The sequence below is a fragment of the Zalophus californianus genome, chromosome 7, assembly GCF_009762305.2.
Source record: "Zalophus californianus isolate mZalCal1 chromosome 7, mZalCal1.pri.v2, whole genome shotgun sequence".
NCBI classification, from domain to species: Eukaryota; Metazoa; Chordata; class Mammalia; order Carnivora; family Otariidae; genus Zalophus; species Zalophus californianus.
Window position 1 is genome coordinate 116886071 of NC_045601.1, and position 26437 is coordinate 116912507.

The window sequence follows — 26437 nt, forward strand, 5'->3', positions numbered from 1 at the left end:
AAGCCTTAGGTGTATAAACTATTTTATTAACAGACAAGGCCTACAAATTTATTTCTTCTTGGACACACCCACGGTGCGGCCACGGCGCCCTGTGGTCTTGGTGTGCTGGCCTCGGACACGAAGTCTGCAGGTGAGAAAAGAGAAGAGTCACAGGTTATACACAATGCAAAGGAAAAGTCTGGAAAGAGAAAGCAGAGCATGACAAATCTCTGGGAGTCTAGGGGCAGGGCAGGGAGGGAGAGGAGACTCCCATCCCTACTCACCCCCAGAAGTGGCGCAGCCCTCTGTGGGCCCTAATTTTCTTCAGTCTCTCCAGGTCTTCACGAAGTTTGTTGTCCAAGCCATTGGCCAGGACCTGGATTTGGAAGAGAGGGTGAGTAATGTTCTACCCACTGACCTCCTACAACTAATTCTAACTAGACACCCTACCTCTTCCCTAATCTCTCCCATCTCAGTACACACCTGGCTGTACTTTCCATCCTTCACGTCCTTTTGTCTGTTCAAAAACCAGTCTGGGATCTTATACTGGCGAGGATTCTGCATAATGGTGATCACACGTTCCACCTGGCAGGTAGGACAAAGGTCAGATACATACAGAGGGCTTCCCTTCGAAGGCAGGCCCAACCCACAGCCCCCCTTCCTTGTCCTCACCTCATCCTCAGTGAGCTCTCCGGCCCTTTTGGTGAGATCGATGTCTGCTTTCCTCAACACTACATGAGCATATCTTCGCCCCACACCCTGAGGAGAGGTTTTGGAATTTGGGGTTGAGTCTGATTTTTTTGGTTCCCTTTATAGCCCCACTATTCAAAAAGCACACAAAGGTCAGGCCTGCAACCACCCAGTGCGTTACTTTTCTAGAAACAAAACATAACCATTGAACAGGAGAAAAAGTTTTGGTCCCCCCCACCCCCTGCCCAGGTCTCAAAAAAGCAGTATCTTTTCACACTGCCCAGCATATACAGCTGTCAGATGTTGGCTGTTATTAAAGACATTGCAGCAGCACCCAAGAGCAGTACCTTCTCGTCTCTGCACTGTGGAAAACCAAAGGCTTGATGCTCTCAAAGCTAATACAGCACCAATGCAGCAAGACTAGGGACTTCTGGATTAACATGGTTGATCAAGGGGTAGGACTGTGGTGCTCTGGGTCTCTAAGGGTCATAATTCTTTGGGCAGGTGACCCCATCACAATGATCACTTTTCCAAGATCACAAACTTGGATTTGGTCAGTGCCCAGAGATGACCAGGCCACAGGAAGCTAAGTGCCCAAACCCAACTGAAAAGAACTATAATGCTTACACTGGTGGCACTGTATCAGCACCAAGACCAGTACTCCTTGCCACTTGAACATGTCAATAGCGAAGGATGATGTGCTAGGTTAAACAACAGCCCCCCCAACATATTCTAGAATTCCAGAACGCGACCTTATTTGGAAATAGGGCCATCGCGAATATAGTTAGTTAAATGAGGTTACATGGGATTAGGGCAGGCCTTGAATCCGATGCCTGGTGTCCTTATGAAACGAGGACAGAGTGGAAGGCCATGGGATAGGAGCGACACAGCTAAGGAAAACCAAGGACTGCCAGTAACCACCAGAAGACAGAATTCCCAGAGCCTTCAGAGGGAGCATGCCTCTGCTGACACCTTGATTTTGGATGTTTGGCCTCCACAACTATGGGAGTAAGTTTTTGTTGTTTTAAGCCAACAAGTATGTGGTGACTTGTCTCAGTAGCCCCAAGAAATGAAAAGATATTTCCTCTGTGAAGAAGTGACCTAGAGGGGCACCTGGTAGGTTATATATCTGCCTTCGACTCAGGTCATTATCTCCTGGTCCTGGGATCAGGCCTCAGGTAGGGCTCCCTGCTCAGCCAGGAATCTGCTGCTCTCTCTCTCCCCCCCCTCTGCCCCCACCCCCAATTTGTGCATGCTCTTGCTCAAAAAAAAAAAAAAAAAAGTGACTTAGAAAATTAAATTATCAGGTTGATTCAGAAGAGTTTGTCTTGGGACACCTGGGTAGTTCATTCAGCTAAGCGTCCAACTCTTGGTTCTGCTCAGGTCATGATGTCAGGATTGTGAGATCAAGCTTGCCCTGTGTTGGGCTCCTCTCTCCCTCTGCCCCCTCCGCTCACGCATTCTCTCTCTCAAGTAAATAAATCTTGAAACAAAACAAAACCCACAACCCCACCCCCCCCCACCCAACAGAGGAGATTAAGGTCTCAAATGTAAACATTTACAGTTAAAATAGTTATGTATGAGATTTACTTTTGATAGGGAACATAGGTGAAACAGGATTTCGAATTTTTGCTAGATGGTGTTTCATAGGGGCGAAATTTTCTTCCTTCTACTTTCGAATGTGTAAATTTTTCCACAATCAAGTTTTTATAGAGTTGCTGTAAGCTTTTTTTTAAAGTAGGCTCCATGCCCAGCATGGAGCCCAATGGAGGGGGGGGCTTGAATTCATGACCCTGAGATTAAGACCTGAAGTGAGATGGAGAGACAGATGCTTAATTGACAGATACACCCAAAAGCCTCTGGCTAAGATTTCTGATAGCCCTTGGGGTGACATTGACCTGCCAACTTTCTAAGTTAGATCCCTTTTCTCTTCCAAGGAGACCACCCCTGTCTTCTCCATCCAGAAGTTAAGTATACTCAGGGGACCATCACTCATATTTGGTGGTCCAAGGGCCTTGACCATATAATAGAAGAGTTGACACCAACTTAGTATTACTCTTGGAAAGTATTTAGCAGAATTACTCACGGGACAGGACACAGATTCCTCATAAACAAGGCCAGTGGGTACCTCCCAGGGATTATGCCCAACTCCAACCCCTTCCTCCCAGGTTTCCAAATAACCTGCAGAGGGCAGTATCACCCTGATTTAGAGGAAGGGCAGAAGATCAGCCAACCTTAAATACCCATAGCAAAAGTCTACAAGTAGAAACAAAACAATTACAAAGGAATCATGGCATAGAATAATCTTATAGGGTCTGTATTACCTTTCAATATCCTCTTGTGCTTACTGTCAACTTCCACTCCATTCTTCATCCTTCCCCAGCCAATTAATCTCACCAGTTCTTTAGCCACATCTTTTGAAGAATCCCCTCCCCATACCGTACTTTGTTCCAATTTCCAAGTATTACTCCTCCATTCTGGGTCCTTAACAAAAGACCCTCTCCTATTCGAGCTTTAGTTCTCTCACCAGAGGAAGAGCAAGCTAACTGCATTTGCTGGCTCTCCACACAATTAGCAAAAAAAATCTCTATCATCTATCTCTAGGAATAACCTCTCCCAGTGATCAGCAAAGCATCAGGATCCCTAAAAGAATTACAAAGTTCATTAAGTACCTTAAAGTCCTTTGGTTCAATCGTTTTAAATGGACTACAGAGACTTTGACACATATTTAATGAAAGTAAATACAAAACCAGTTAATTTCAAAACGGCAGAGAGAAAGGGTTTAACACAAGCATCCCACTGACCATGACCATCTTTTATACAGGCATCCCTTATTTAACTGCACTATGCAGATATCGTTTGTTTACAAGCCGAAATCTTGTGGCAAATCCGGTATCAAACAAGTCATCAATGCCATTTTTCCAACAGCATTTGCTCACTTTGTGCTTGTGTCACATTTTGGTAACTCTCCAAGTATTTCAAACCTTTTCATTATTATGTTATAGTGATCTGTGATCATGACTCCTTGAAAGCTCATGATGATTTACATTTTTTAGCAATAAAATATTTTAAAATTGAGGTATGTAGTTTTTTTTTTAAACATAATACTTTTACATGCTTAATATCAACTACAGTGTAAATGTAACTTGCATATACACTGGGAAACCAAAACATTCATCTGACTCACTTTATTGCCTGGAACTGAACCCGTTATATAGACCTCTGAGATATTAGTGTCTGTATTCACTATTCCATTTAAGCCTCATAGCAACCTTTAAAAAGGTACTAGTATATTTTACATTGCCTTCCTAGTTTCGCATAAAAAAAAAGGAAGCAATCTTTTTATTTACCATTTAAGAACAAATGAAAGCTGTGCTTCCTCCAATAGAACATGAAAAACCAATGGAAATCTGATCAATCTTGTGACCCAAAGCTAGAAGATACAGTTTTGATTGAACAAGTTATCTATACAGTATTTATGTTTCCTTTAAATTCTTTGAAACCAGGCTACAGTATCCCTGGATCCATTCCCTAACACTGTATGAGCACCTATTATGCACCAGAAACTGGGGACTGTGAACAAGATAGGACTGTCCCTGCCCACCCCCCTCCCCGGGGTTATCACTGGCAAAAAACACATTCAGCCATATCCACAGTTATACGTATTAACAACAACAACAACAAAATACAGTAGAATAAAGTCCCCCACTGGAAAGCCAGTTCATTAGGTTGGTCAAAGAACACACCCAAGCTTGTGCTCACCGACCTAATGCATACAATGAACCAAATACTGGTTCCCATCAACTGGAAATGCATTTCATTCACCTCTGGCATTGGAATAAATGCTCTGCTTACGATGTGGTGATACCCCTCCCACTTCCCAACTATAGGTTTCTTCACACTTGGGGAGTCTGTTGGCATTTCTACCCCCCACATGCAAAATTACACAATTTCTAGGGCATACAGATTTCACAGGAAGGGTTGCTGTTATGATGCATTGCTGTGGGGGACAGAAACCAAACTTAGCATGAACCTCACAAGAGGACCATGGCTTATGGTCCAGTAAAATTTTAGCGAATTCCAGTAGACAAGGCAACCCACTCCCCATCCCCTAGGAGAGAAGTATCTTGGCTTGACCTGACTGGCTTTCATTACTTACCTTTTGGGGCAATTGTGGTAAAGGGTTAAAGGAACTAGTCACTCTTTTAACCATTCTTTATTTTACCCACCAGCTAAGGTGATCTGGTTGGAACAGGTTTCCTCGACCTTGTCTCACTTACAGCTGTCTTAACTCCAGTTTCATTTATATGCTTCAGTCCTTACCCTACTTTACCTTAATTGCAGTGATGGCAAAGGCTATTTTCCGCCGCCCATCGATATTGGTGTTGAGTACTCGCAAAATGTGCTGGAACTTCTCAGGGATCACTAGAGACTGACAGAGATAGAGGGAGAAATCAGGCACTGTGAACTACCATCCAACAGTAACCTCAAAGAGGAACGTCAAGCTTGTCATACAGGGAGCAACGACCCCCCCCCCCTTCAGTTTTCTCACAACAAACTCGTCAGTCTTGCACGCAGCAGAACATGAAGCGTTCAGGCTCGGGAAAACGCAACCTCTGGGAGGGGGCAAATCTTCTGCCCGTTCCCAAACGTACACTCTGAGTGGCGGGGACCTGCTGTCCCCAGTCACACGCAAGACTTTTAGCCGCTTTCGAGCGCCCTGGGAGACTCTTCCTCTGACCCACTCGCCAGAACTGGATGTCTTCAGTCCTTCCTTCCCATGGGTGCGACTCAAAGATTCACACAGAAAGTTGCAAACCCCCAGAATAGGGCATTTCTAGCCCCCTAACAGGAGACTTTCCGTATCCCGGTTCCGATGTCGCCGGATCCCCGCACTGGTTCCAGTCTTACCATGGCGGCGGCCCCAGCGGCGGCGGCGTGTAGGCCTCCTGTGGAAGAGAGACCGGAAGTGACGTAGTACCCTTATATAGCTACCAGGCGGAAGAGGCGGGGCGACCATCCTGAAGCGCTTCCGGAAACCGCGGGTGCCAGAGCCAATTCGACTTCTGAGAATCTCTATTCGTTGCCACAACTTCCGGTGCGGTCTCTTTACAGTTCGTAAAGTTCTTGAGAGGGAGAGCAGCAAAGGTTCCGGGGTGGGATTGTGCTCAAGACGCCCAATTCCCATTTGCAGCTGGGTGAAGTGGTTAGGCTGAAAGGGGAAGGCTGGAGTCAACAACTTAATTCAAATATCTGGGAACGGTTTCGCGCTCTGCAAGACCCTCTAAGATTTGTTGGTCCACCCCAGGGCGGACTCAGCGACTGACAGCTGCCGGAAGTGAGGCTGAGCGGAATGGCCGCTGCTGCGACCATGGCGGCAGCTGCCCGAGAGCTGATGTTGCGAGCCGGGGCCTCAGATATGGAGGAGGAGGAGGGCCCGCTGGTGAGAACGCGGGGCTGTTTCTCTTGCGGAGTCTTGTCCGGTGGTCCTCGCGTCAGAAAGGCCCGGGCTGAGCTAGGCACAAGGGTGGGGGGAGCGGCTGCTACCGGTGATGCTACCTGTGTGGCTTTCCATATTCCTCCTTGGGATCGGGCCTGAGTCTGAGCGGGAATCAGAATGGCCGAGAGTCAGGTTCCAGGGGCAGAATTTCAATTAACTTCCAGATTTGGGGGCGGAATAGAGAAGCAGTGTAGTGTAAAAGTTCGTCAGATTGCCTGGGTTCTAATTCCAGCTTTGCCTCTTGAATGCTGTGTGTCTTTGGGCAAGTTGACCGACTTCTGTGTCATACTTTCCACACCTATAAGGTGAAAGAAATAATAAGACTTAACCATATAGATCGTTGGTTATGATTACATGAATGATGTATGAAAGATGGTACCTGGCACGCAGGTAAACACTGTTAGCTGACATTTCTAGAAGGGCTGGTGATCTCCACAGGGATTGTGATAGAACACCTAGGATAGCAGGAGTCTGGGTATCCTACATTCAACTGTAAGTTCTGTTCTGTTCTCTGCAACCCCTGATTTTTCTCACTGGGACACCTCTACTCTCTTGGTGGCTTGCAAGTCTCTTTGTCATATTCCCTACCCAGAAGCCCCAAGTAGTAGATTGGGTACAGTGTGAAACTCTTGGAATTTTTTAACTCAGTATCTATGGCTCCCAGTAAAATCCCAGCCTGTCCCCACTTCCCCCACTCCCTGAAGGTATTTGGATCATCCCATTATATTTGTTCTCCCTCTCTCTTCCTTGTCCTTTCCCATTAACTTGTCCCTCTTCAGGGGGGTGGTCCTGGTCTTCAGGAGCCATTACAACTTGGAGAATTGGACATCTCCTCTGATGAATTCATCCTGGATGAAGTGGATGGTAAGCGATGGCACGAGGTAGATGCAGACTGCTTCTGATGTGAGAGGCGTGGGGGCTGGAAGTAATAAGGCAGGGATTGGTGTACAGATGTTCATTTGCGGGAGAGGGCGCTGTGGAGCTGGACCCTTATGATGAACTTCTATTTCCAGTTCACATTCAGGCAAATCTGGAGGATGAGTTAGTAAAGGAAGCTCTTAAAACGGTGAGGCTTTCTGCTATACTGATCTTCCCCTCCACTTACCCTCCCCTGAAAGAAGAAAAAAAGGAAACAGTCTCGCTGTTATAATATTATCCTGGTGTCTCATCTTCTAGTCCTTTGTTATCCTGTCCCAGTGTCTCTTCACTGTGATTTTGTCCTAACCTGTCGCGTTTATGTTCTCCCAGGGTGTGGATCTCCGTCATTATTCAAAGCAGGTTGAGCTGGAGCTACAGCAGATTGAGCAGAAATCCATCCGGGATTGTATCCTCCAGTAGAGAAAAAGGGTGATGTTATTAAAATAGGGGTTTTGTGGAGCATGGTGCAGGCAGCCCAGCTGGGGCTGACACCTTCTCTCTGAGGTTTCTGTCATCGCAGGGAAAAATTGGAGTGGTCCTGCAGGTCTGAGAATCTCCACCTTTATGGTGAGCCCCCTTGACTTTTTGTGGGTCAGATATTCAAGAGAGTGAGAACATAGCATCTCTGCACAACCAGATCACAGCCTGTGATGCTGTTCTTGAGGTTAGTAACCATGACCTGTGATCCCTAATAACCCTGAGTCAGACCATGGTCTCTGCTGTCATGCTTAAGGTCATCAGCCTCAGGTGGGGATAGTTAGATTCACTTTCAAGATGACCTCAGCAGCCTCTTTCGTTGTTAGTGCCATACTAATGTTAATTGCCCGTGACCTTTGGGGCACCTCTTACCTCATCACCTGCCACCCTCATGGACTGATATCGAAGACTTCACCAATAAACTTAGGTGGCCCATTTGTCCCCTGCCAACCCTGTGGCCCTCCAGCAACATCTTCTTTCCTTCCCCCAGCGCATGGAGCAGATGTTGGGAGCTTTTCAGAGTGACCTCAGCTCTATCAGCTCTGAGATCCGGACACTGCAGGAACAGTCAGGAGCCATGAACATTCGGCTTCAAAACCGCCAGGCAGTTCGGGGAAAACTTGGGGAACTTGTCGATGGTCTGATAGTGCCCTCTGCTCTGATCACGTGAGTTGCCAGTTTGAAGAGTTACAATGTCTATAGCAGGTAGATGGGCTAGGGTGACCTCCCCTACTTACCACATGGGTTTCCGGCTTCAGGTCATCGAGTTCCTTCCAGAAACTGATGGGTGGGTTGACAACTCAACCTTGATGTATGCTTTAGGCATCCAAGATTAGGAATTATCCAGGGTTGGGCATTTAGTTGGGGGGGGGCGGTTCAAGGCTTATGGGCATGGGGCAGAGAGGAGGTTTCAGGAACAGAAAACTTTGTACGTATATCCTGACTACATGATTCAGCATAAGAAAGGAGAGGCGTGGGCGCCTGGGTGGCTCAGTTGGTTAAGCGACTGCCTTCGGCTCAGGTCATGATCCTGGAGTCCCGGGATCGAGTCCCACATCGGGCTCCCAGCTCAGCGGGGAGTCTGCTTCTCCCTCTGACCCTCTTCCCTCTCGTGCTTTCTGTCTCTCATTCTCTCTCTCTCAAATAAATAAATAAAATCTTAAGAAAAAAAAAGAAAGGAGAGGCGACAGGCAGGATGTAAGGGATATGGTTTGGGGTCTATCAATGTCCAGGTCTCCCTCCTAATCCCTTCCACCCACCCCTGCTACCCAGGGCAATTCTGGAGGCACCAGTGACAGAGCCCAGGTTCCTGGAGCAGTTGCAGGAGCTGGACGCCAAGGCAGCTGCAGTCCGAGAGCAGGAGGGTAGAGGGACAGCGGCCTGCGCTGATGTCAGAGGCATACTCGACCGGCTCCGGGTCAAGGTGAGGGGTGGGAATGATACCCCAGAGATTACTAGAACCAGCCTCCCTGACACCTTCAACCTGGGTTTCCCTGGCAGTGCACCCTGTAGCCCGTCCCCAAGAACTTCACCCTGCCTTTACCTGGCAGAGCTCATCATCATGTCTCTGGGTTCCCCTGAAAATTTTCAGAAATACCAAAGAGGTATTCTCCACTCTCCATCCTCCTATATATAACATCTGGCACTTCCCTGCTGTTTCCCAAACAGTCATAAGGTTGCAGCTTAATGCCCTGTATTTCGTGCCCCCCCCCCATCTAGGCGGTGACGAAGATCCGAGAGTTCATTCTTCAGAAAATTTATTCCTTCAGAAAACCAATGACCAACTATCAAATCCCCCAGACGGCCCTGCTGAAGTACAGGTCACTGCCCAGAGGAAGTGCTCGGGATGGTCTCTGAGCTGTCGAGCTGCCCATGTAGTGTTTGCTTTTTTGGGGGAGGCAGGGAGACTGACTTGTCCCCGGCCCCCCCAGGTTCTTCTATCAGTTTCTGCTGGGCAATGAACGAGCAACAGCGAAGGAGGTCAGGGATGAGTACGTGGAAACACTGAGCAAGATCTACCTGTCTTACTATCGCTCTTACCTGGGGCGGCTCATGAAGGTGCAGGTGAGGCCAAAGAGAGAGGCATTCCTAGGCATGTGGTCTGGGAAGAGGGACCACACCTGGTCAAGACTGGACAGTGGAAAAAAATTTTCTTATCACACCATGGGAAGAGATGGTCACCAGTTCTCTCGTTTCTTTTTTCCTAGTACGAGGAAGTTGCTGAGAAGGATGATCTAATGGGTGTAGAAGATACAGCAAAGAAAGATATCCTAGAGCTGAGGAACCCACCTACTAGTCCTTGACAGTGAGGGTGCCTCAAAGACACTGCTTTTTGCCTTTTTCTCTGGGGCCTAAACCTTTGAGAATGTGATAAAGGCTATGGCCCCCCCTCCCCAGAAAAAGTCACATGCCTTTCTGACACATAGTTTTGCATATGACGTGGGGAGGGTAGAAGCTCTCTGAAGTCCATTCCCAGGTGTCAGGGGGAGTGGGGCCCTGGTACTGGGAAAGAGGGACATGAAGGCTGTGTCTGGCTGCCTGCAGTTCCTGAAGGTACTGAGCCTCTGTGTTTGTCACAGTTGTGATCTTATGGTTTTCCCTGACTCTGACCCTTCACGATTCTTCTCGAAGCCTTCCCTCCGCAGCAGGAACACCATCTTCACCCTGGGGACCCGTGGTTCTGTCATTTCCCCCACTGAACTGGAGGCCCCCATCCTGGTGCCCCACACCGCCCAGCGGGGAGAACAGAGGGTAGGGGAAGGACCAAGAGTCGGTCATGAGGGGATGCTGAGCATGGGTGGGGGGAGGCCAGACCTATAGGCAAAGCTCCCCACCGTGCAGTTCCCTGTATCAATCCCCTTAGAATTGGGAGTGGCCTTCTTGGGTTGCCCAAGTGTTCTGTGATGGGCAGAGGGTTGAGACCATTGACTTCAGGACAGATAGAGGGCGAGACTGACTGAGGGGAACGTCATGAGGCAGGTGGTGGAGGTGGGTGGCATAGTAACAGCAGGTGGGGGTGGGTTCTTCTCTTGTGCCCCTCGTCCCCCTCCCATTTCAGTACCCATTCAGGGTGCTCCTTCACAGCCTGTACTTGGGTTCGATGGGAAGGGCCTCCTGAGCTCTCATTACCCAGGCTTGTTGATTTTTCCAGCGATATCTATGGGAGTCAGTGTTGGGGGTCCATCCCTTCTGTCTCTCTTTCTCACCTCTCCCACCCTAGTATCCATTCGAGGCCCTCTTCCGAAGCCAGCACTATGCCCTTCTAGACAATTCCTGCCGTGAGTACCTTTTCATCTGTGACTTCTTCGTTGTGTCCGGCTCGGCTGCACACGACCTCTTCCATGCTGTCATGGGTCGCACGCTCGGCATGACCCTGGTAAGACCCCCAGCTCCCGTGCTCTCAGATCCCTTTGTCCTCAGTCCTCTGCAGCACCATAGTGGGCTCACAGCTCTGGTGGTCCTCAAACCAGGACCCCCTCCTTCTAAAATGGCTAAGCCTAGTACAGAGTATATGAAGCCCTCAAAGTTTGGGGTCCCTGAGGCTGCCCCTACTGTTGACCCACACCCAGGCAGTAGCATCTGAAAACTAAGGGCCCCCGAAATGATGCTCAGCCTTGACTTCTACTATGATGGGCTTGTGAGCATAGATCCTGATGGGCAAGGCAGCAGGACCACCTGAGTGGCCAGTGGACAGGGAACGAGGGACCATTTCCCGAGAGCTCACTCCCTTCCCTCCCAGTGCTGCATCCCCAGAGGAACATGTGCATTTGTCCATAGCCACTGGGGATGACAGAGTTAACAAACATCCTTTTCCAATACTCTGTCCCTGAATCACAGAAACACCTGGAGTCCTATCTCACGGACTGCTACGATGCCATTGCTGTTTTTCTTTGTATCCACATCGTCCTCCGGTTCCGCAACATTGCAGCGAAGAGGGATGTTCCTGCCCTGGACAGGTCACTGAGCTCTGGTCCTTGATGCCCTTGAACCCTTGGTCTTACATGACCCTGCCCTGACCCTTGGGCTGCTACTGACCCGACACCCTGAGTCTTACTCCCGTTCATCTGCCTGGGGACAATACTGCTTTCTGACTCACTTTCATACCAGTCCTGCCTCCCCCACCCCTCAGCTGTTAATTGGGTTCCCCCACAGAAACCCGACCACCGTCGCCCCACATTTCTTTTTGGCCTTTTAAGTTTTTATTTTAACTCCAGTTAGTTAACATACAGTGTTCTATTAGTTTCAGGTGTATGATACAGTGATTCAGCAATTCCATGTGTCACCCAGTGCTCATCATGATACCCCCCCCCCATTTCTTGCCAGCTGATCTCTGATTCTGATCAAGCCTGCAGGTACTGGGAGCAGGTGCTTGCCTTGCTGTGGCCACGATTTGAGCTGATTCTGGAGATGAATGTCCAGAGTGTCCGAAGCACTGACCCTCAGCGCCTTGGGGGGCTGGATACTCGGCCCCACTATGTGAGAGAGGGCAAGGGTAACAAAGGGGTTCCTGAAAGGCAGGGCTCTTAGCTTCACTGTGGGGTTGGCCAGGTTCCCAGTTGTGTTGCGGGCCTGGCTGGATACTGGGCACACTGTGTGTGGGGGGCAGTCTAGGTTCAGGGTGACTCGGGCACCGTTGGGTAGAGGGATTGGGGGTGGGAGTCACAGAGGTTGATTGGCTAGCTCCTAGGGACTTGGGAGATTGTGTTAGTTGGGCGAGGGGGCCGGTGTGATTTTCCTCCCACTTTCTCTCCCCCAGATCACACGCCGATACGCAGAGTTCTCGTCTGCTCTTGTCAGCATCAATCAGACAATTCCCAACGAACGGACAATGCAGCTGCTGGGACAGCTACAGGTGAGGGTGGGCAGGAGAGACTTCCTGGCAGCCGGGCTGCGGCGGTGGCCTGGGGTGTGACGAGGGCCATGTGCTCCTGCCTCCTTGTGTCACCTCTTCCTTCTGGCTTTTCCAGGTGGAAGTAGAGAATTTTGTCCTCCGGGTGGCAGCCGAGTTCTCCTCAAGGAAGGAGCAGCTTGTGTTTCTGATCAACAACTATGACATGATGCTGGGTGTGCTGATGGTACAGACACCATGTCTCCCTTCCTCCCTACCCGGAGAGTCTGGCTTCCCCCACTGCTCTGTGAGCTCCGGGAGGACAGAGATGATGTTGGTCTCGTTCATGTATTATTCTTGGTGCTTGGCCCATTGCCTGGCCAAGTACAGTAAATGTGGAAGGAAAAGGATATCCTGAAGTGAAGGGCTGCTTCTCCCCACACTTGAGATTTCCCTTTGTCTTCCCTTAGGAGCGGGCTGCAGATGACAGCAAGGAGGTTGAGAGTTTCCAGCAGCTGCTCAATGCTCGGACACAGGTAGGGGGGTGGGACAGTCTCGTGTGTGTATGTTTGTAGGGAGTGGCAGTTAGAGGGCTTCAGGTACACAGAATTGGAACTATTGGTCTGCTTTATTTCCTTTTGTGTTTTTTTTTAATGGTACACATGCCCCTGAACACCCCACATACCTTGGTGATAACCAGCATCAAACAATGAATTCTTCCTCCCCCATTTCCTTGCCTGTCACTCTTTTAAATCTCTCGACCTAATACTGTGTTTACCATGCTCTTGCTTTTAAAAATACGCCTTGGGCGCCTGGGTGGCTCAGATGGTTAAGCGTCTGCCTTCGGCTCAGGTCATGATCCCGGGGTCCTGGGATCGAGTCCCGCATCGGGCTCCCTGCTCCTTGGGAGCCTGCTTCTCCCTCTGCCTCTCTCTCTCTCTCTCTCTCTCTCTCTCTGTCTCTCATGAATAAATAAATAAAATCTTTAAAAAAAAATACGCCTTTAAGTATGGCAAAACAATGATTACTTAGTTTTATTTATTTCTAAGATTTTTTATTATTTATTTATTTACTTTTTTAAAGTAATCTCCATGTCCAACATGGGGCTCAAACTCACAACCCGAGATCAAGAGTTGCAGGCTCTACCCACTGGGCCAGCCAGGAGCTGCCATTTAGTTTTATTTTTGAGTGACATAAAAACAATCACAGGATTTTTTTCATGCATAATTTTTCCAACATTATCGTATTATTATATATGGCTGCAGCTTATTCTTTTTTACTTTATATAATTTTATGTTGTGTGAATATAACGTATTCTGCAGGTGGATATTTGGATTATCTAGTTTTTTGCTACTGTGAGAATTGTTTTGTGAACAATTATGTCTCTTAGTGCATGTAGATGGAGATAAGTTTTATAAAAATTTCTCTTTGAAGTCAGCACTGGCTTGTTGCTTAGAGGATTTGCCAGCAATTAACTTTATGAGACACTGCCAGATTCCTAAGTGGTATACCAGTTTTTCCCTTACCAGCAATGTGTAAGAATTCTCACTGAGCAATATTTTCTCCAACACATGGTATTATCAAACTATCTTTACCATTCTGGTAGGTATTTTGTTGGGGGTCTTTATTTGCATTTTCCTGATTACTAATGAGATTGAGCATCATTTCAAATGTTCAAAAGTCATACAGATTTTTCTTTTCCTGTAAAACATCTTTCATAGTATTTGACCTTTTTAAAATTGGGCTATTTGTGTATTTCTTTTTGATTTATAAGAGTGTTTTTATACTTATGAAACCAATCTTTTGATAGGTTGCAGATATCTTTCAGTGCTTTTTCTATTTACTTTTTATTTTTTTATGTTGTTTTATGGTGGACACATTTTTTTTTTTAAAGATTTTATTTATTTATTTAATAGAGAGAGAGAGAGAGAGAGAGAGAGATAGCGTGAGAGGGAACACAAGCAGGGGGAGTGGGAGAGGGCGAAGCAGGCTTCTGGCTGAGCAGGGAGCCTGATGCTGGGCTTTATCCCAGCACCCTGGGATCATGACCTGAGCCGAAGGCAGTTGCTTAACCAACTGAGCCACCCAGGCGCCCCTGGTGGACAAATTCTTAATTTTAACATGATTGACTTTACTGATCTTTTCTTGATTTTTCTGTCTCATCTAAGAAATCTCGTATTATCCCAAGGTCAGAAAAATATACTACATTTTCTTCTTAATGTTATAGAATTTTGCTCTTTTATGTTTAAGCTCTAAATTTACCTGGAATTGGTTTTGTGTATGATGTGAGGTAGGAATCTAATTTAATATTTTATATATAGATAGTAATGGGCACAGAACCATTTATAGAAAATCCCTTTCTTTCTCCACTTGATCTACAGTGTGCCTCTATCACGTAGGAAACTATAAAGATGTATGTCTTGCCTCTGTTCTATTCCATTGATCAATTTGTCTAACCTGCAGTGCAGTTTTAATTATGCTTTGCAATTATGCAAATTCTACTTTTTTCAGGAGGTTCTTATTATTGACCTCTTGACTTTTCATATAAATTTTATTGTCAGCTTGTAAATTTTCACATTGAAAAAACTTTAAGGATTTTGATTGGAATTGCATTGATCAATTTGAATCAGTTTGGAAGAATTGATAGTTTATGATAGTGAAACTTCTCATCCATGAACATGGGCTTCCCATTTTTTAAGATATTCTATAATGTTTTTTGATAACCTTTTGTAGTATTCAGCACGAAGACATTGCAGATCTTTTGTCAGTTATTCTTAGGCAGGTGTAATATGCAGATTTCACCCCCTAGGAGTGAATAAATCCTCTGTAACCCTTTGCTCTTAATTTCGTACATCTTTGATCTCCTACTGTCCTGGCTAGGATCTCTTTGACAATGTTGAGCAGTTGAGTAGAAGGGTAATATCGAGAACCCCTATCCTGTTCCTGATTTTAGAGGGAATGCTTTCATCATTTCCCCATTAGGAGTAATGCTTCTGTGAGTGTTTTCATAGATGCCTTTTATCTGGTCAAGAAAATTCTTCTCAGTCCCTAGTGTGCTAGAAGTTGTTACTGTAGTTATTCCTATTAGGAGTAAATCCACATTTATTTAGGAGTAATTACTAGGAGTACTAGGAATTACGAGGAATAATTATCACATTTTTTCTTTCTGATTGTTCAGGCTTTCTGATCTATTCTTTTGGAATTTGTCCTTTAAATAAACTGTTGATACTTAAATATTATTATTTTAGAAAGAAATTTTCTTGTTGTTTGAACTGCCGATAGAAATGCTATTGGTTTTTGTATATCAACCATATAGCCAGCCACCTCCTTAACTTACATTTCTAATAACATTTCTGGAGATTGTGTGTGTGTGTGTGTGTGTTTCTATATAGGCACAACAGTTTTAGTTCTAACTTTCTAATCCTTAAGTCTTTAATTTCTTTCTTTTTTTTTTTTCTTAAGTCTAGAATTTCTTAAGTCTTTTTCTTCCTGTACTGGCTGGTACCTCCAGCGCAAAGTTGAATAATTGAGTAGAAGTGATGATCGTGAGAACCCTTATCTTTTCCTAATTTTAAAAGGAATGCTTTTGTCATTTCCCCAGTAAGAGTAATATTGCTGTTTTATAGATACCCTTTCTCAGATTAAGAAAATTTTTTATAGTCTTGTTTTATAGGCTTTTTATAGATACCCTTTCAGAGGTTAAGAAAATTCCTTTTAATCCCTAGTATGCCAAGTTATTATTATTACTATTTTTTCATTACATATCAGTAATTCATTTTTTAAAATTCCAGCATAATTTAACATACAGTGTTATATTAGTTTCAGGTGTACAATATGATGATTCAACAATTGTGAACATTTCTCAGTGCTCAAGATAAGTGTACTCATAATCCCCTTTATCTATTTCATCCGTCCCCCACCTGCCCACTCTGGCAACCACCAGTTTGTTCTCTGTATTTAAGAGTCTGATTTTTGGTTTGTCTCTTGTTTTACTTCATTTTGTTTCTTAAATCCTACATATGAGTGAAATCATATGGTATTTGTCTTTCTCTGGCTGACTTATTTCACTTAGCATTATACCTTCTAGATTCATCATGTCGTTGCAACTGTCAAGATTTCATTTATTTTTGTGGCTAATATTCCATTGTATGTACATACCACATCTTTGTTCATCTATCAGTGGACACTTTGTTTCCATATCTTGGCTGTGGTAAACAAGGCTGTAATAAACATGGGGGTGCATATGTCTTTTCAAATTAGTATTTTTGTCTTCTTCGGGTAAATACCCAGTAGTAGAATTACTGAATCATATGGTGATTCTATTTTCAATTTTTTGAGGAACCTCCATACTATTTTCCATAGCAGCTGCACCAGCCTGCATTCCCACCAACCGTGCAAGAGGGTCCCTTTTTCTCCACATCCTCACCAACAGTTGGTATTCAATTCCTAGTATGCCAACAGTTATTATTTATTAAAATCATTGAATTTTTTATTAAGAATGTGTTTTTTCTGCAATGGTTGAGGTAATTATATGGCTTTTATTCTTTATCAATTTTATGGTTTATGACATTTGTAGATTTTAGAATGTTAAACCATTCTGGATTTGGTCTAATTCATTTAGAATTTTTGCTTCTTTGTGCATAGGTGATATTGGCCATTGATTTTCTTTTCTTGTAGTATCCTTGTATGGTTTTGGTACCAAAGTCATACTGGATTTGTAGGAGGGGGAAAGGAGGTGTACCTTTTCTGTTTCTATTCTGAAAGTGTTAAGCTTAAAATGATCTCTTCCTTGAAAGGTTTCATAGAACTTGCCAGCAAAAGCATCCTTGAAGATTTAAAACAATGGAATTCCCTCAGATTACTGCTTTTACTGAATTCTGCAGGTTTGAATATGTAGCATTTTTAAAAATAAACAGTTCTAAAATAATAATAAAAATAAAATAATTCAGTTCTAAGAATTTGTATATTTCAGTTACTTCTTTTTCGATCTATGAGGGTTTTTTTGGAGGAGTGTTTTAAAATTTCCAGAGGTAGTTTTCTTATCTTTTTGTTATTAATGTATAATTTAATTGCATTGTGGATGGAGAACGTGGTTTTTGGTGCTGATTTTTGGAAGTTTGTTTAGATTCACTTGTGGCCTAGTTACATGATCAACTTTTGTAGATGTCCCATGTGTGTTTGAGAAGAATGTGTATTCTTTAATTGCTAAGTGTGGAGATCCAAGCCTTTTAATTGTATTGTTCACATTATCTGCATCTTTACTGATTATTTTTGTGTGGGCTTGACTTATCAATAGTTGGGAGATATGTTTTGAAATTTATGGATTTGTCACTTTTTCACTGCAGTTCTATCAACTTTTGCTTTATAGAGTTTCAGCTTATTTTATCTAAATTCCTAAAAGGTTAGAATCGTTAGATCTTATTGGTGACTTGAAGTATTTGTCACGATATAATGACCCACATTAGCCCTAATAATTTTTTCTTAAAGCCTGTTATGTCTGATACTAACATAGCTCTGTTGGCTTTAGTTTGATTAATATTTGCCTGTTAACTTATCTCCATTCTTCTACTTTCAGTCTTTTTATGTTTTTACATTTTAAGTCTTTTATAAATTGCATATAGCTGGAACTTTTAAAAAATTGGGTTATTTGCCTTTTAACTTGTGATTTAATCTGTTTATTTTTATGATGATTAGTGTTACATTTGGACTTTTTTCTACCATTTTTAGTTTTTTTTTTTTTAAGATTTATTTAATTTGAGAGAGAGAGAGCATGAGAACTCACAAGCTGGATGGGCAGAGGGAGAAGGAGAGAGAATCTCAAACAGACTCCACACTGTGTTTTTTTCTGTTTGGATTTCATATTCCATTCTTTTAGAATTTGTCCTTTAAATACTTCTTTGCATATTTAGCTTGACATTTAAACTTAATATTTAACCACTCTCCCAAACATATGTAGACTTTAAAACATTGAAAATACTTTAATGCTCTAGTCGTTCCTCCCCCTTCTGCCTTCTATGCTATTAGTGACCAGTATTTTATTTCTGTTGTACTTTTTTTTTTAAAGATTTTATTTATTTATTTGAAAAACAGAGGGAGCACCAGTGGGACTGGGCGGCAGGGAGGGTATAGGGAACAGGAGAAGCAGACTCCCCGCGGAGCAGGGAGCCCGATGCAGGGCTTGAACCCAGGACCCTGGGATCATGACCTGAGCCGAAGGCAGACACTTAACCAACTGAGCCACCCAGGCGCCCCTCTGTTCAACTTTTAATTGTTGCCATTTTATAGTGACAACTTTTATCTGGATTTCCATGCATGTTTCCCAGAAAATTCAAATTATCTTTTTGGGGTCATTTTTTTTCTTCCTGAAGTAAATCTTACAGAAATATTTTGGTGAAAGTTTGTTGGTAGTGAACTTCATTTTTGTTTTTATATAAATGCCTTTATTTTATCTTTGTTAGAAAAAGATAGTTTTGCTGGCTTACTGTCACATTCTAAATTATTTTCTCTCAACATTTAGAAACGGCAGTCTGTTCCTTCTGACTGTTCTTAAAAGATCCTCTTTTCTTTGGTATAATGAAGTTTTACCACAATATATTTAGATGTGGATTTCTCTTTATTTATCTTGTTTGGTATCTTGTGTTTCCTGGGTCTTTGAATTTATCTTTTTCATTAATTTGGGAAAATTCACAGCCATATATTTTTTTAAGATTTTGTTTATTAATTTGAGAGATAGAGCAAGAGAACACAAGCAGGGAGAGGGGCAGAGGAAGAGGGAGAAGCAGACTCCCTGATGAGCAGGGAGCCCGATGTGGGGCTCGATCCCAGGACCCTGAGATCATGACCTGAGCCGAAGGCAGACACTTAACCTACTGAGCCACCCAGGCGTCCCTCACAGCCGTATCTTTTCTTCTTTTTTTCTAAAGATTTTATTTATTTATTTGAGAGAGAGAGAATGAGAGACAGAGAGCATGAGAGGGAAGAGGGTCAGAGGGAGAAGCCGACTCCCTGCTGAGCAGGGAGCCCGATGCGGGACTCGATCCCGGGACTCCAGGATCATGACCTGAGCCAAAGGCAGTCGCTTAACCAACTGAGCCACCCAGGCACCCCAGCCATATCTTTTCAACATTGTTTTTTCTCCATTCTTTCTTCTTTCTTTCTGGAGTTGGGTTAGTTTTAGGTTAAACTTTCCCATTCTTCTCTCTTAGTAAAATAAACATGTAAGAAGACCAGAAAGAAAACTTGTCCTCCCCTGCCGTTAGGTGACCAGGGGGAATGTCAGCCCTGCCTTCAGAACTGCAGTTCCCTTAAACCGGGGGGCTCTGCTGAGAGCAGCTGAGGTGCTGTGAGATTGGCCAGGGAGCCACCTGGCATCAGTGCTCTTGGTCCTTTTTGCTGGGCTGCTTCTAGATACTGTTTGTGGGAAAGATTGCTGGCCAAAGCCCAGCGCACTGTTTCCCTCTGGTCAGCTCCTCAGCTATCAGAACATTCTTTTTTAATGTTTTTTTCCCTAACATTCTCTTTTAGTTGATAGCATAAAGAAAGCTTCCAAGTCTAGACCACTGCTGTCCAATAGAAATACAATATGTGCCACAAATAGGAGCCACTTAAGTCATTTCAAATTTTCTAGGAGCTACCTTTCAAACAGTAAAAAGAAATAGATGGAATGAACTTACTGTATTTTGTTTAAGCTGCTGTATTCAAAATATCATTACTTCAACATGTAACCAATAAGAAGTTGGTAATTATTTAAATTTTTTCCCATGTGAAGTCTTTGAAGTCTGGCATGTATTTTATGCTTATGGCATATTTCAGTTACAACTAACCACATTTCAGGTGATTAATAGCTACATGTGAGTCATGGCTACTGTGGTAGACAGGACAGTTCGTTGCTCTTCGCTGAACTTCCCTTTGCAGTACACTCCCTGTGTCCCTCACTGTTCTATTGTTAAGAGTGGGTTATTGCATTGGACAACTGGAATAGGTTGAATTTGGTTCTCTAATCTCTGTTCAAAGTGATATTACAAATGAAGATCCTTCAATTATAGAAAGATCCATTCTTGGGAATATCTCCCCAGTCTCATATTAATTACCTGATGTCCCTCAGTGGCTATAAATGGATGGTTTGTGGGAAGAGTAGAAAAAAAATTTTTTGTTTTTAATTTTTAGAGGGAAAGTGGGGGGTGGGGGAGGAGCAGAGGGAGAGAAAATCCCAAGCAGGCTCCATGCTGAGCGCCACACAGGGCTCTATCCCATGACCCAGAGATTGTGACCTGAGCGAAAATCAAGAGCCGGACGCCTAACCCACTGAGCCACTCAGGCACCCCAAAGGTTTTATTTCTTTATTTTTTTTATTTTTTTAAAGATTTTATTTATTTGTTTGACAGAGAGAGACACAGCGAGAGAGGGAACACAAGCAGGGGGAGTGGGAGAGGGAGAAGCAGGCTTCCCGCGGAGCAGGGAGCCCAGTGTGGGGATCCCAGGATCCTGGGATCATGACCTGAGCTGAAGGCAGATGCTTAACGACTGAGCCACCCAGGTGCACCCAAAGATTTTATTTTTAAATGGAAGTAGTTTGTTTCACTTTCACCCTACCAGATCTTACTATCTAGCTTGGGTTTCTTGTTTTTATGGATTTCTCTCCCTGCCCCCCCACTTTAATTCAGCCCTTCTATTTTTTTTTATTTTAATTTTTAAAGGTTTTATTTTTAAGCAATCTCTACACCCAATATGAGGCTTGAACTCACAACCCCAAGATCAAGAGTCACATGCTCTACCAGCTCAGCCAGGCACCCCAATTTTAACTTTTTATTGTGGGAAATTTTTTATTTTTTTTAAAGATTTTATTTATTTATTTATTTGACAGAGAGAGACACAGTGAGAGAGGGAACACAAGCAGGGGGAGTGGGAGAGGGAGAAGCAGGCCTCCCGCGGAGCAGGGAGCTCGATGCAGGGCTTGATCCCAGGACCCTGGGATCATGACCTGAGCCAAAGGCAGACACTTAACAACTGAGCCACCCAGGCGCCCCTATTGTGGGAAATTTTAAATGCACATGCTAATATAGAGAATGGCATAGTGGACCCCCCAGGTGCCATCACAGACTTTCTTCAGTCAGTAAGTACTCATGGATAGTTTTATTTCATCTCTATCAGCGCTCATTGCTTATCCTCCCGTACCTGCCCCCCAGTTATTTTTTTTAAAGATTTTATTTATTCATTTGACAGAGAGAAAAACAGCACAAGCAAGGGGAGGGACAGAGGGAGAGGGAGAAGCAGGCTCCCTGAGGCTCGATCCCAGGACCCCAGGATCATGACCCAAGCCGAAGGCAGACACCCAACTGACTGAGCCACCCAGGCGCCCCACCCCCAGTTAATTGGAATTAAATCTTATACATCATCTCTTCTCCTGTATCAGGATGTGTTTTAAAAACCACAACATATTACACTTTAAAAAAATGATCTCACTTAAAAGAGCTAGTATTCAGGTTTTTCCAGTTATCTCATAAATGGTTTTTTGGGGTTTTTTTAAAGATTTTATTTATTTATTTGACAGAGAGATAGAAAGAGAGCACAAGTAGGCAGAGTGGCAGGCAGAGGGAGAGGGAGAAGCGGGCTCTCCACTGAGCAGGGAGCTGGACGTGGGGCTCGATCCCAGGACCCCAGGATCATGACCTGAGCCGATGGCAGCCACTTAACCGACTGAGCCACCCAGGTGCCCCTCTCATAAATGGTTTTTATGGTTCAAATCAGCACCCATGTATGGTTCATACATATGTCTCTTTATAATCTATAGAGTGCCCTTCCATCTTTGCTCCCCTTCTCTGCAATTTATCTGTGGAAGAAACAGTCACGGAGTCATTTGTCATGTAGACTAACATACAGTCTGGATTTTGCGGATCACATTCCATGGTGTGGCTAAACTGTTTCTTTTCCCCATAAGTGTGTAGTTAGATGAAAAGGTTTGATCAGATTGCAGTTGGTTTTTTTTTTTTCCAGGATAATTGAGAGCTAGTGGTGTGTACTTCCATCGGGACACATACGTCGTCTTGGTTCCTTTTCTGTCAGTAGCCATCAGTGCTCACTGCCTACATCCATGAATTAGATTTCTGTACCTCTCAGTGGCTCAAAATTTTCCATCTCCTTATCTCTCTCTGCTTCATTCTAAGTGATTACTTCAATTATAAATTTCAATTTGCTGTTAACCATTCTTCGGCTATTTCTAATCTGCGGTTTAACCTGTTGACTTTTTTAAAGTTAAAAACATTTAAAATTTTTAAGTCATTTCTTAAAAATTTCATTTTGTTTCAAGTGTGTCCATTCCTAATCTTGAGTCGTCATCTTTGTGTCTATATTTTTAATTCTTTGAACATTTTGTACAGAACACACAACCACTATATATCTGACAGTTCTGATATTGGCAGTCTTTGGAGGTCTAAGTCCATTGCTTATTATCTCCTGCCTCTCAGAGTAGTTTCCTTCCTTATGTGTCTGACGATCTTTGAGATCATTGCTTGATCTTAGTCAGGGGGTGTCATATGGGCCTAAAATGGGGTTGAGGATATTTATCTGTCAAGAGGATTTGCCTCTGCTTTTGCAGTGGCTGTAAGATGCAGTCCACCTCCATCTACATCAGCACCCCTTTGAGGCTCTCGCGAGAGACCCAGGCTCCGCGTCTCCACTTATATCTGGCATCAGGCTCGGTTTCCAGAGAGCAGAGTTGCCATGGCCATTTGCCTCTGGCAGCCCTGCCTCTCCCAGCTGCCCACCCCTCTGGTTCCGGCCCTGATCCCAATTTCTCGTTGCTCTGCTCCCAGCTCAAGTTTAGTTTTTTGGTTTTTGTTTTTGGAGGGACTCCTTGGAGATTTCCCCCACCTCTTGTTGAGACCAGGGGTGTCTTCAAGTATATAATTTGCTCTGGGAATATTCTGAGGACTTGGTCAGTCATGATGCCGGAAGTGGGGAAGTCTGTTGACACCAGGACACTTGACTCTGTGTGTGTGTGTGTGTTTATTTCTACAGGAATTCATTGAAGAGTTATTGTCTCCCCCTTTTGGGGGTCTGGTGGCATTTGTGAAGGAAGCTGAGGCTTTGATTGAGCGTGGACAGGCTGAGCGACTTCGAGGGGAAGAAGGTATGAAGATGATGTGGTAGTGGTGGGGTCAGTGGTAAGGGGAGTGGAAAAGAAAAATGAGAGGATGCAGATTCCACGGGGAGGGGTAGAGCAGGAAAATCGGGTTGGATGCTGAGGAGGGCTGTGCCTTGTGGAGGATTTAGGGGTCAGAGATCACCTAGCCAGGTCCTCCTCTGACACCCTCCCTGTTTCCTCCTGCCATCAGCCCGGGTTACTCAGCTGATCCGTGGCTTTGGTAGTTCCTGGAAATCATCAGTGGAGTCTCTGAGTCAGGATGTAATGCGGAGTTTCACCAACTTCAGAAATGGAACCAGTATCATCCAGGTGACTTGTAGCTCCCGGGCCTCACTCCCCCCTCAGCTCCCGTCACTAGTGGTTTTCCCTGGGCTCAGCATCGTCCAGGTGACCCTTGATCTTCAATATCCAGCATGCCCAAAGTTCTGGATGAGCCCTAGCCTAATTCCTAACGTCATCTTTAGCACCACCACCCCACAGCCTGATCCTTCCATGACTTTCTCTGACCAGGGAGCTTTGACCCAGCTGATCCAGCTCTATCATCGCTTCCACCGGGTGCTCTCGCAGCCCCAGCTCCGAGCTCTCCCTGCCCGGGCTGAGCTCATCAACATTCATCACCTAATGGTGGAGCTCAAGAAACACAAGCCTAACTTCTGATGTGCTGGACCCTGGGATCCACCGGCCTTCTCTATGGACTTCTGTACCCCGTCCCAGACTTCTTCACCTGGGGTTTCCTTACCAGTTTTCCACCTGCCTCCCAGGTCCTTGACATGCCTTACCCTGCCTTCATTCTCTGGACCCTGCCTCATTAGGATAAGCTGGATCCCCTTGTTTTCAGGTGTACTGAAACCTGGGACCACTTCCCCCGGGCTTCCAAAACAGCCTTTATCATTTTCCCAATTTTACCACCCCTCACCCCCCCCACCCAAGTTCTCTTCCCCCAGTAAAACCTTCGCTGTCTCAATCTTTGGTTTACTCAACTCTTGTTATCGTGTCCTGAGGCGCAAAGCCTCAACTCTTGGAATTGGTGGCAAGGCAAGTCATTGATTTTTTTCCTCCACTCAGTGATTTCTTTTCTGTAGCTTTTTGACCTAAGATCTCAGAAACTTGAACACTAACCAGTTCCCTCCTGGCTTGAGAGTTACTCCAAGGCCAGTCTGCAGAAAACAGTATTTAATATGACGTAAAACTCTTTTCCCATCTCCGTCCTCCCGGGGCCTTCAAGTGGCCCTCATTTCTGCTCCAAGGTCACCTTTCGGCTGTGGCTACCTCCTGGGCTTACCTCCCTTCTGGTGGGTGTCCAGAAAGAAGGGATACAGATAGTAACCTTTAACCTCTCGCTGCTTCAGGCCAAAGAAATGGCTGCATTTCTTTGGCCTGGGAGGTTTTAGGGAGGGGACTAGTTCATGAGTAACCAACTTGATGAAGGAAGGTGGCCCCTGGTTAAAATGGCAAATGCCTCAAAAAATAAAATAAAATGGCAAATGCCTCAAGGGCTGGGAACATGGCTGTGCGGCCTCAGGCACTGTCCCACAGGCTACCTTGGTTCCCCAACGCGGGCTTTCCTTGCATCCCTCCCCGCCAAGCTGACCCTGGGGCTGTCCCCTCTCCTTCAACATCAGCTCTTAGCTCCTCTGGTTGTGGCTGGCACAGCCCTTGCAGGCGTAGGACGGGCAGCGGTAGGACAGGTTTCCAGAATGCCTATTTCATCCATTTCTGTGTTTTGACTTGGAGCCTTCCTGCTGCACCTATACACCTCGTTTGAACTCAAGACTCTAGACCGGAGAGACACGGAGGCGCCTTTAAGTCTTTAGGGAAAAGGCGCAGGCAGTCCGGAGAAAATGATAATTTGGGGATGTTTCCTTCTCCCCTGTGGCCTGAGCATTCCTTCCCAGGTCCCAAAGAGTTACGGAAGGAGAATGAATTCTGTCCCCCCGCTTAGGCCCTCTGGATGCGGGCCCAGCCCCCGAGGCAGGGAGGGGAAGGGTCTTCAAAGGCGCCCGGAGTTTGCCAAGCGCTGGGTCCGGGTCCGCCCCGCGGGAGGGCGGTGAGAAGAAGGAGGTGGGCGCGTCGGGAGGCCGAGTTGAAACGGCCCTGGCTGGCAGGCTCTCCCGATTGGCTGCCACGGCGTGGGGGCGTGGCGGGAGGGGAGATTTCTCCAGCTCCCGCCGCCTTTGGGTTCCGCCCATCTCCGAGAGCCGCGCTCTGATTGGAAGCCAGACGTCAGACCTGCTTCCTCTGCTTTGAGAGCCTTGGCGCCCGAGGCCCAAGTGCCGGGGGTGGGGTGGGGAACTGGGTGATGGGGCGGGGGGGGGGGACTGTGGGCGGCTCCTGACTGGCCCAGACGCCTCAGGGGCGGAATCAGGGCAGTGTCCTTAACTGACCTCACCCGCCGTCACGGCCACTCACTCCCTGCTCTCGGCGTCCTTCCAGTATTACCCTGCCTGACTCTGCCCCAGACATTCCCTGAGGCCTGCGGCGTGCTGGGTGGTGGTGTGCTGGGCTCCGAGGGCCGCAAGCTCGCTCCGGGAATCCTCTGTCCCTCTGACTTCCTTTCTCGCTTCTCATTCCTCGCCCACCTACCCCCTCCCCCAGTTCTAACTTAAAACTTTGGGGGATGCAGTTCTCACATTTGACCTGACTCCAGCCTCAGCGTGAGGTGCACAGACGGTTCGCTCAGGGTTTGGGACCTGGGATAGGGGAGGTGCACGCTGTTTTGACCGAGAGCAGTTTCCCCACAGAAAGGGGCCTCTGATACCCCGCGAGGAAGACTTCCTCAAGACAGGCGACTTAATCGAAAGTCAATGTGGGGCGCCTGTGTGGCTCAGTCGTTAAGCGTCTGCCTTCAGCTCAGGTCAGGGTCCCAGGGTCCTGGGATCGAGCCCCACGTCGGGCTCCCTGC

At 45.6% G+C, this 26437-nt stretch overlaps 2 protein-coding genes across 4 annotated transcripts; one reads left to right on the forward strand and one right to left on the reverse strand.

The window, feature by feature from the left end:
• Nucleotides 1-3: 3 nt before the first annotated feature.
• Nucleotides 4-6045, reverse strand: RPS18 (ribosomal protein S18). 2 transcript variants are annotated; one of them, XM_027601900.1, is made up of 6 exons: nt 6040-6045; nt 5003-5101; nt 652-738; nt 463-564; nt 264-355; nt 4-124 (listed from the first exon to the last, which is right to left on the reverse strand). In XM_027601900.1, the coding sequence occupies exons 1-6, from the start codon at nt 6040-6042 to the stop codon at nt 49-51; spliced, it is 459 nt and encodes a 152-aa protein (XP_027457701.1). In that variant the 5' UTR covers nt 6043-6045; the 3' UTR covers nt 4-48. The 2 variants fall into 2 exon arrangements, with proteins under 2 accessions (XP_027457701.1, XP_027457700.1); XM_027601899.1 differs by lacking the exon at nt 6040-6045 and adding an exon at nt 5581-5638.
• Nucleotides 5765-24722, forward strand: VPS52 (VPS52 subunit of GARP complex). 2 transcript variants are annotated; one of them, XM_027601897.2, is made up of 20 exons: nt 5765-6112; nt 6949-7033; nt 7183-7235; nt 7418-7493; nt 7684-7751; nt 8055-8230; nt 8837-8987; nt 9284-9384; nt 9496-9628; nt 9772-9829; nt 10182-10315; nt 10785-10940; nt 11402-11520; nt 11917-12040; nt 12321-12416; nt 12532-12639; nt 12863-12928; nt 23409-23520; nt 23726-23844; nt 24046-24722. In XM_027601897.2, exons 1-20 carry the CDS (start codon nt 6023-6025, stop codon nt 24190-24192), a joined length of 2172 nt encoding a protein of 723 aa, XP_027457698.2. In that variant the 5' UTR covers nt 5765-6022; the 3' UTR covers nt 24193-24722. The 2 variants fall into 2 exon arrangements, with proteins under 2 accessions (XP_027457698.2, XP_027457699.2); XM_027601898.2 differs by lacking the exon at nt 7183-7235 and having other exon boundaries at nt 5802-6112; nt 24046-24713.
• Nucleotides 24723-26437: the final 1715 nt, after the last annotated feature.

What these genes read in the sequence shown, in the direction of transcription:
- VPS52 (XM_027601897.2), top strand. Translation starts at nt 6,023, where the DNA reads ATGGCCGCTGCTGCGACCATGGCGGCAGCTGCCCGAGAGCTGATGTTG. An exon ending in AGGAGGAGGAGGGCCCGCTG is followed by an intron (nt 6,113 to 6,948) that starts GTGAGAACGCGG and finishes GTCCCTCTTCAG; the next exon opens with GGGGGTGGTCCTGGTCTTCA. An exon ending in GCAGAAATCCATCCGGGATT is followed by an intron (nt 7,494 to 7,683) that starts GTATCCTCCAGT and finishes TTTGTGGGTCAG; the next exon opens with ATATTCAAGAGAGTGAGAAC.
- RPS18 (XM_027601900.1), bottom strand. An exon ending in AGGATGGAAAGTACAGCCAG is followed by an intron (nt 356 to 462) that starts GTGTGTACTGAG and finishes TTCCAAATCCAG; the next exon opens with GTCCTGGCCAATGGCTTGGA. An exon ending in GGGCTGCGCCACTTCTGGGG is followed by an intron (nt 125 to 263) that starts GTGAGTAGGGAT and finishes TCTCACCTGCAG; the next exon opens with ACTTCGTGTCCGAGGCCAGC.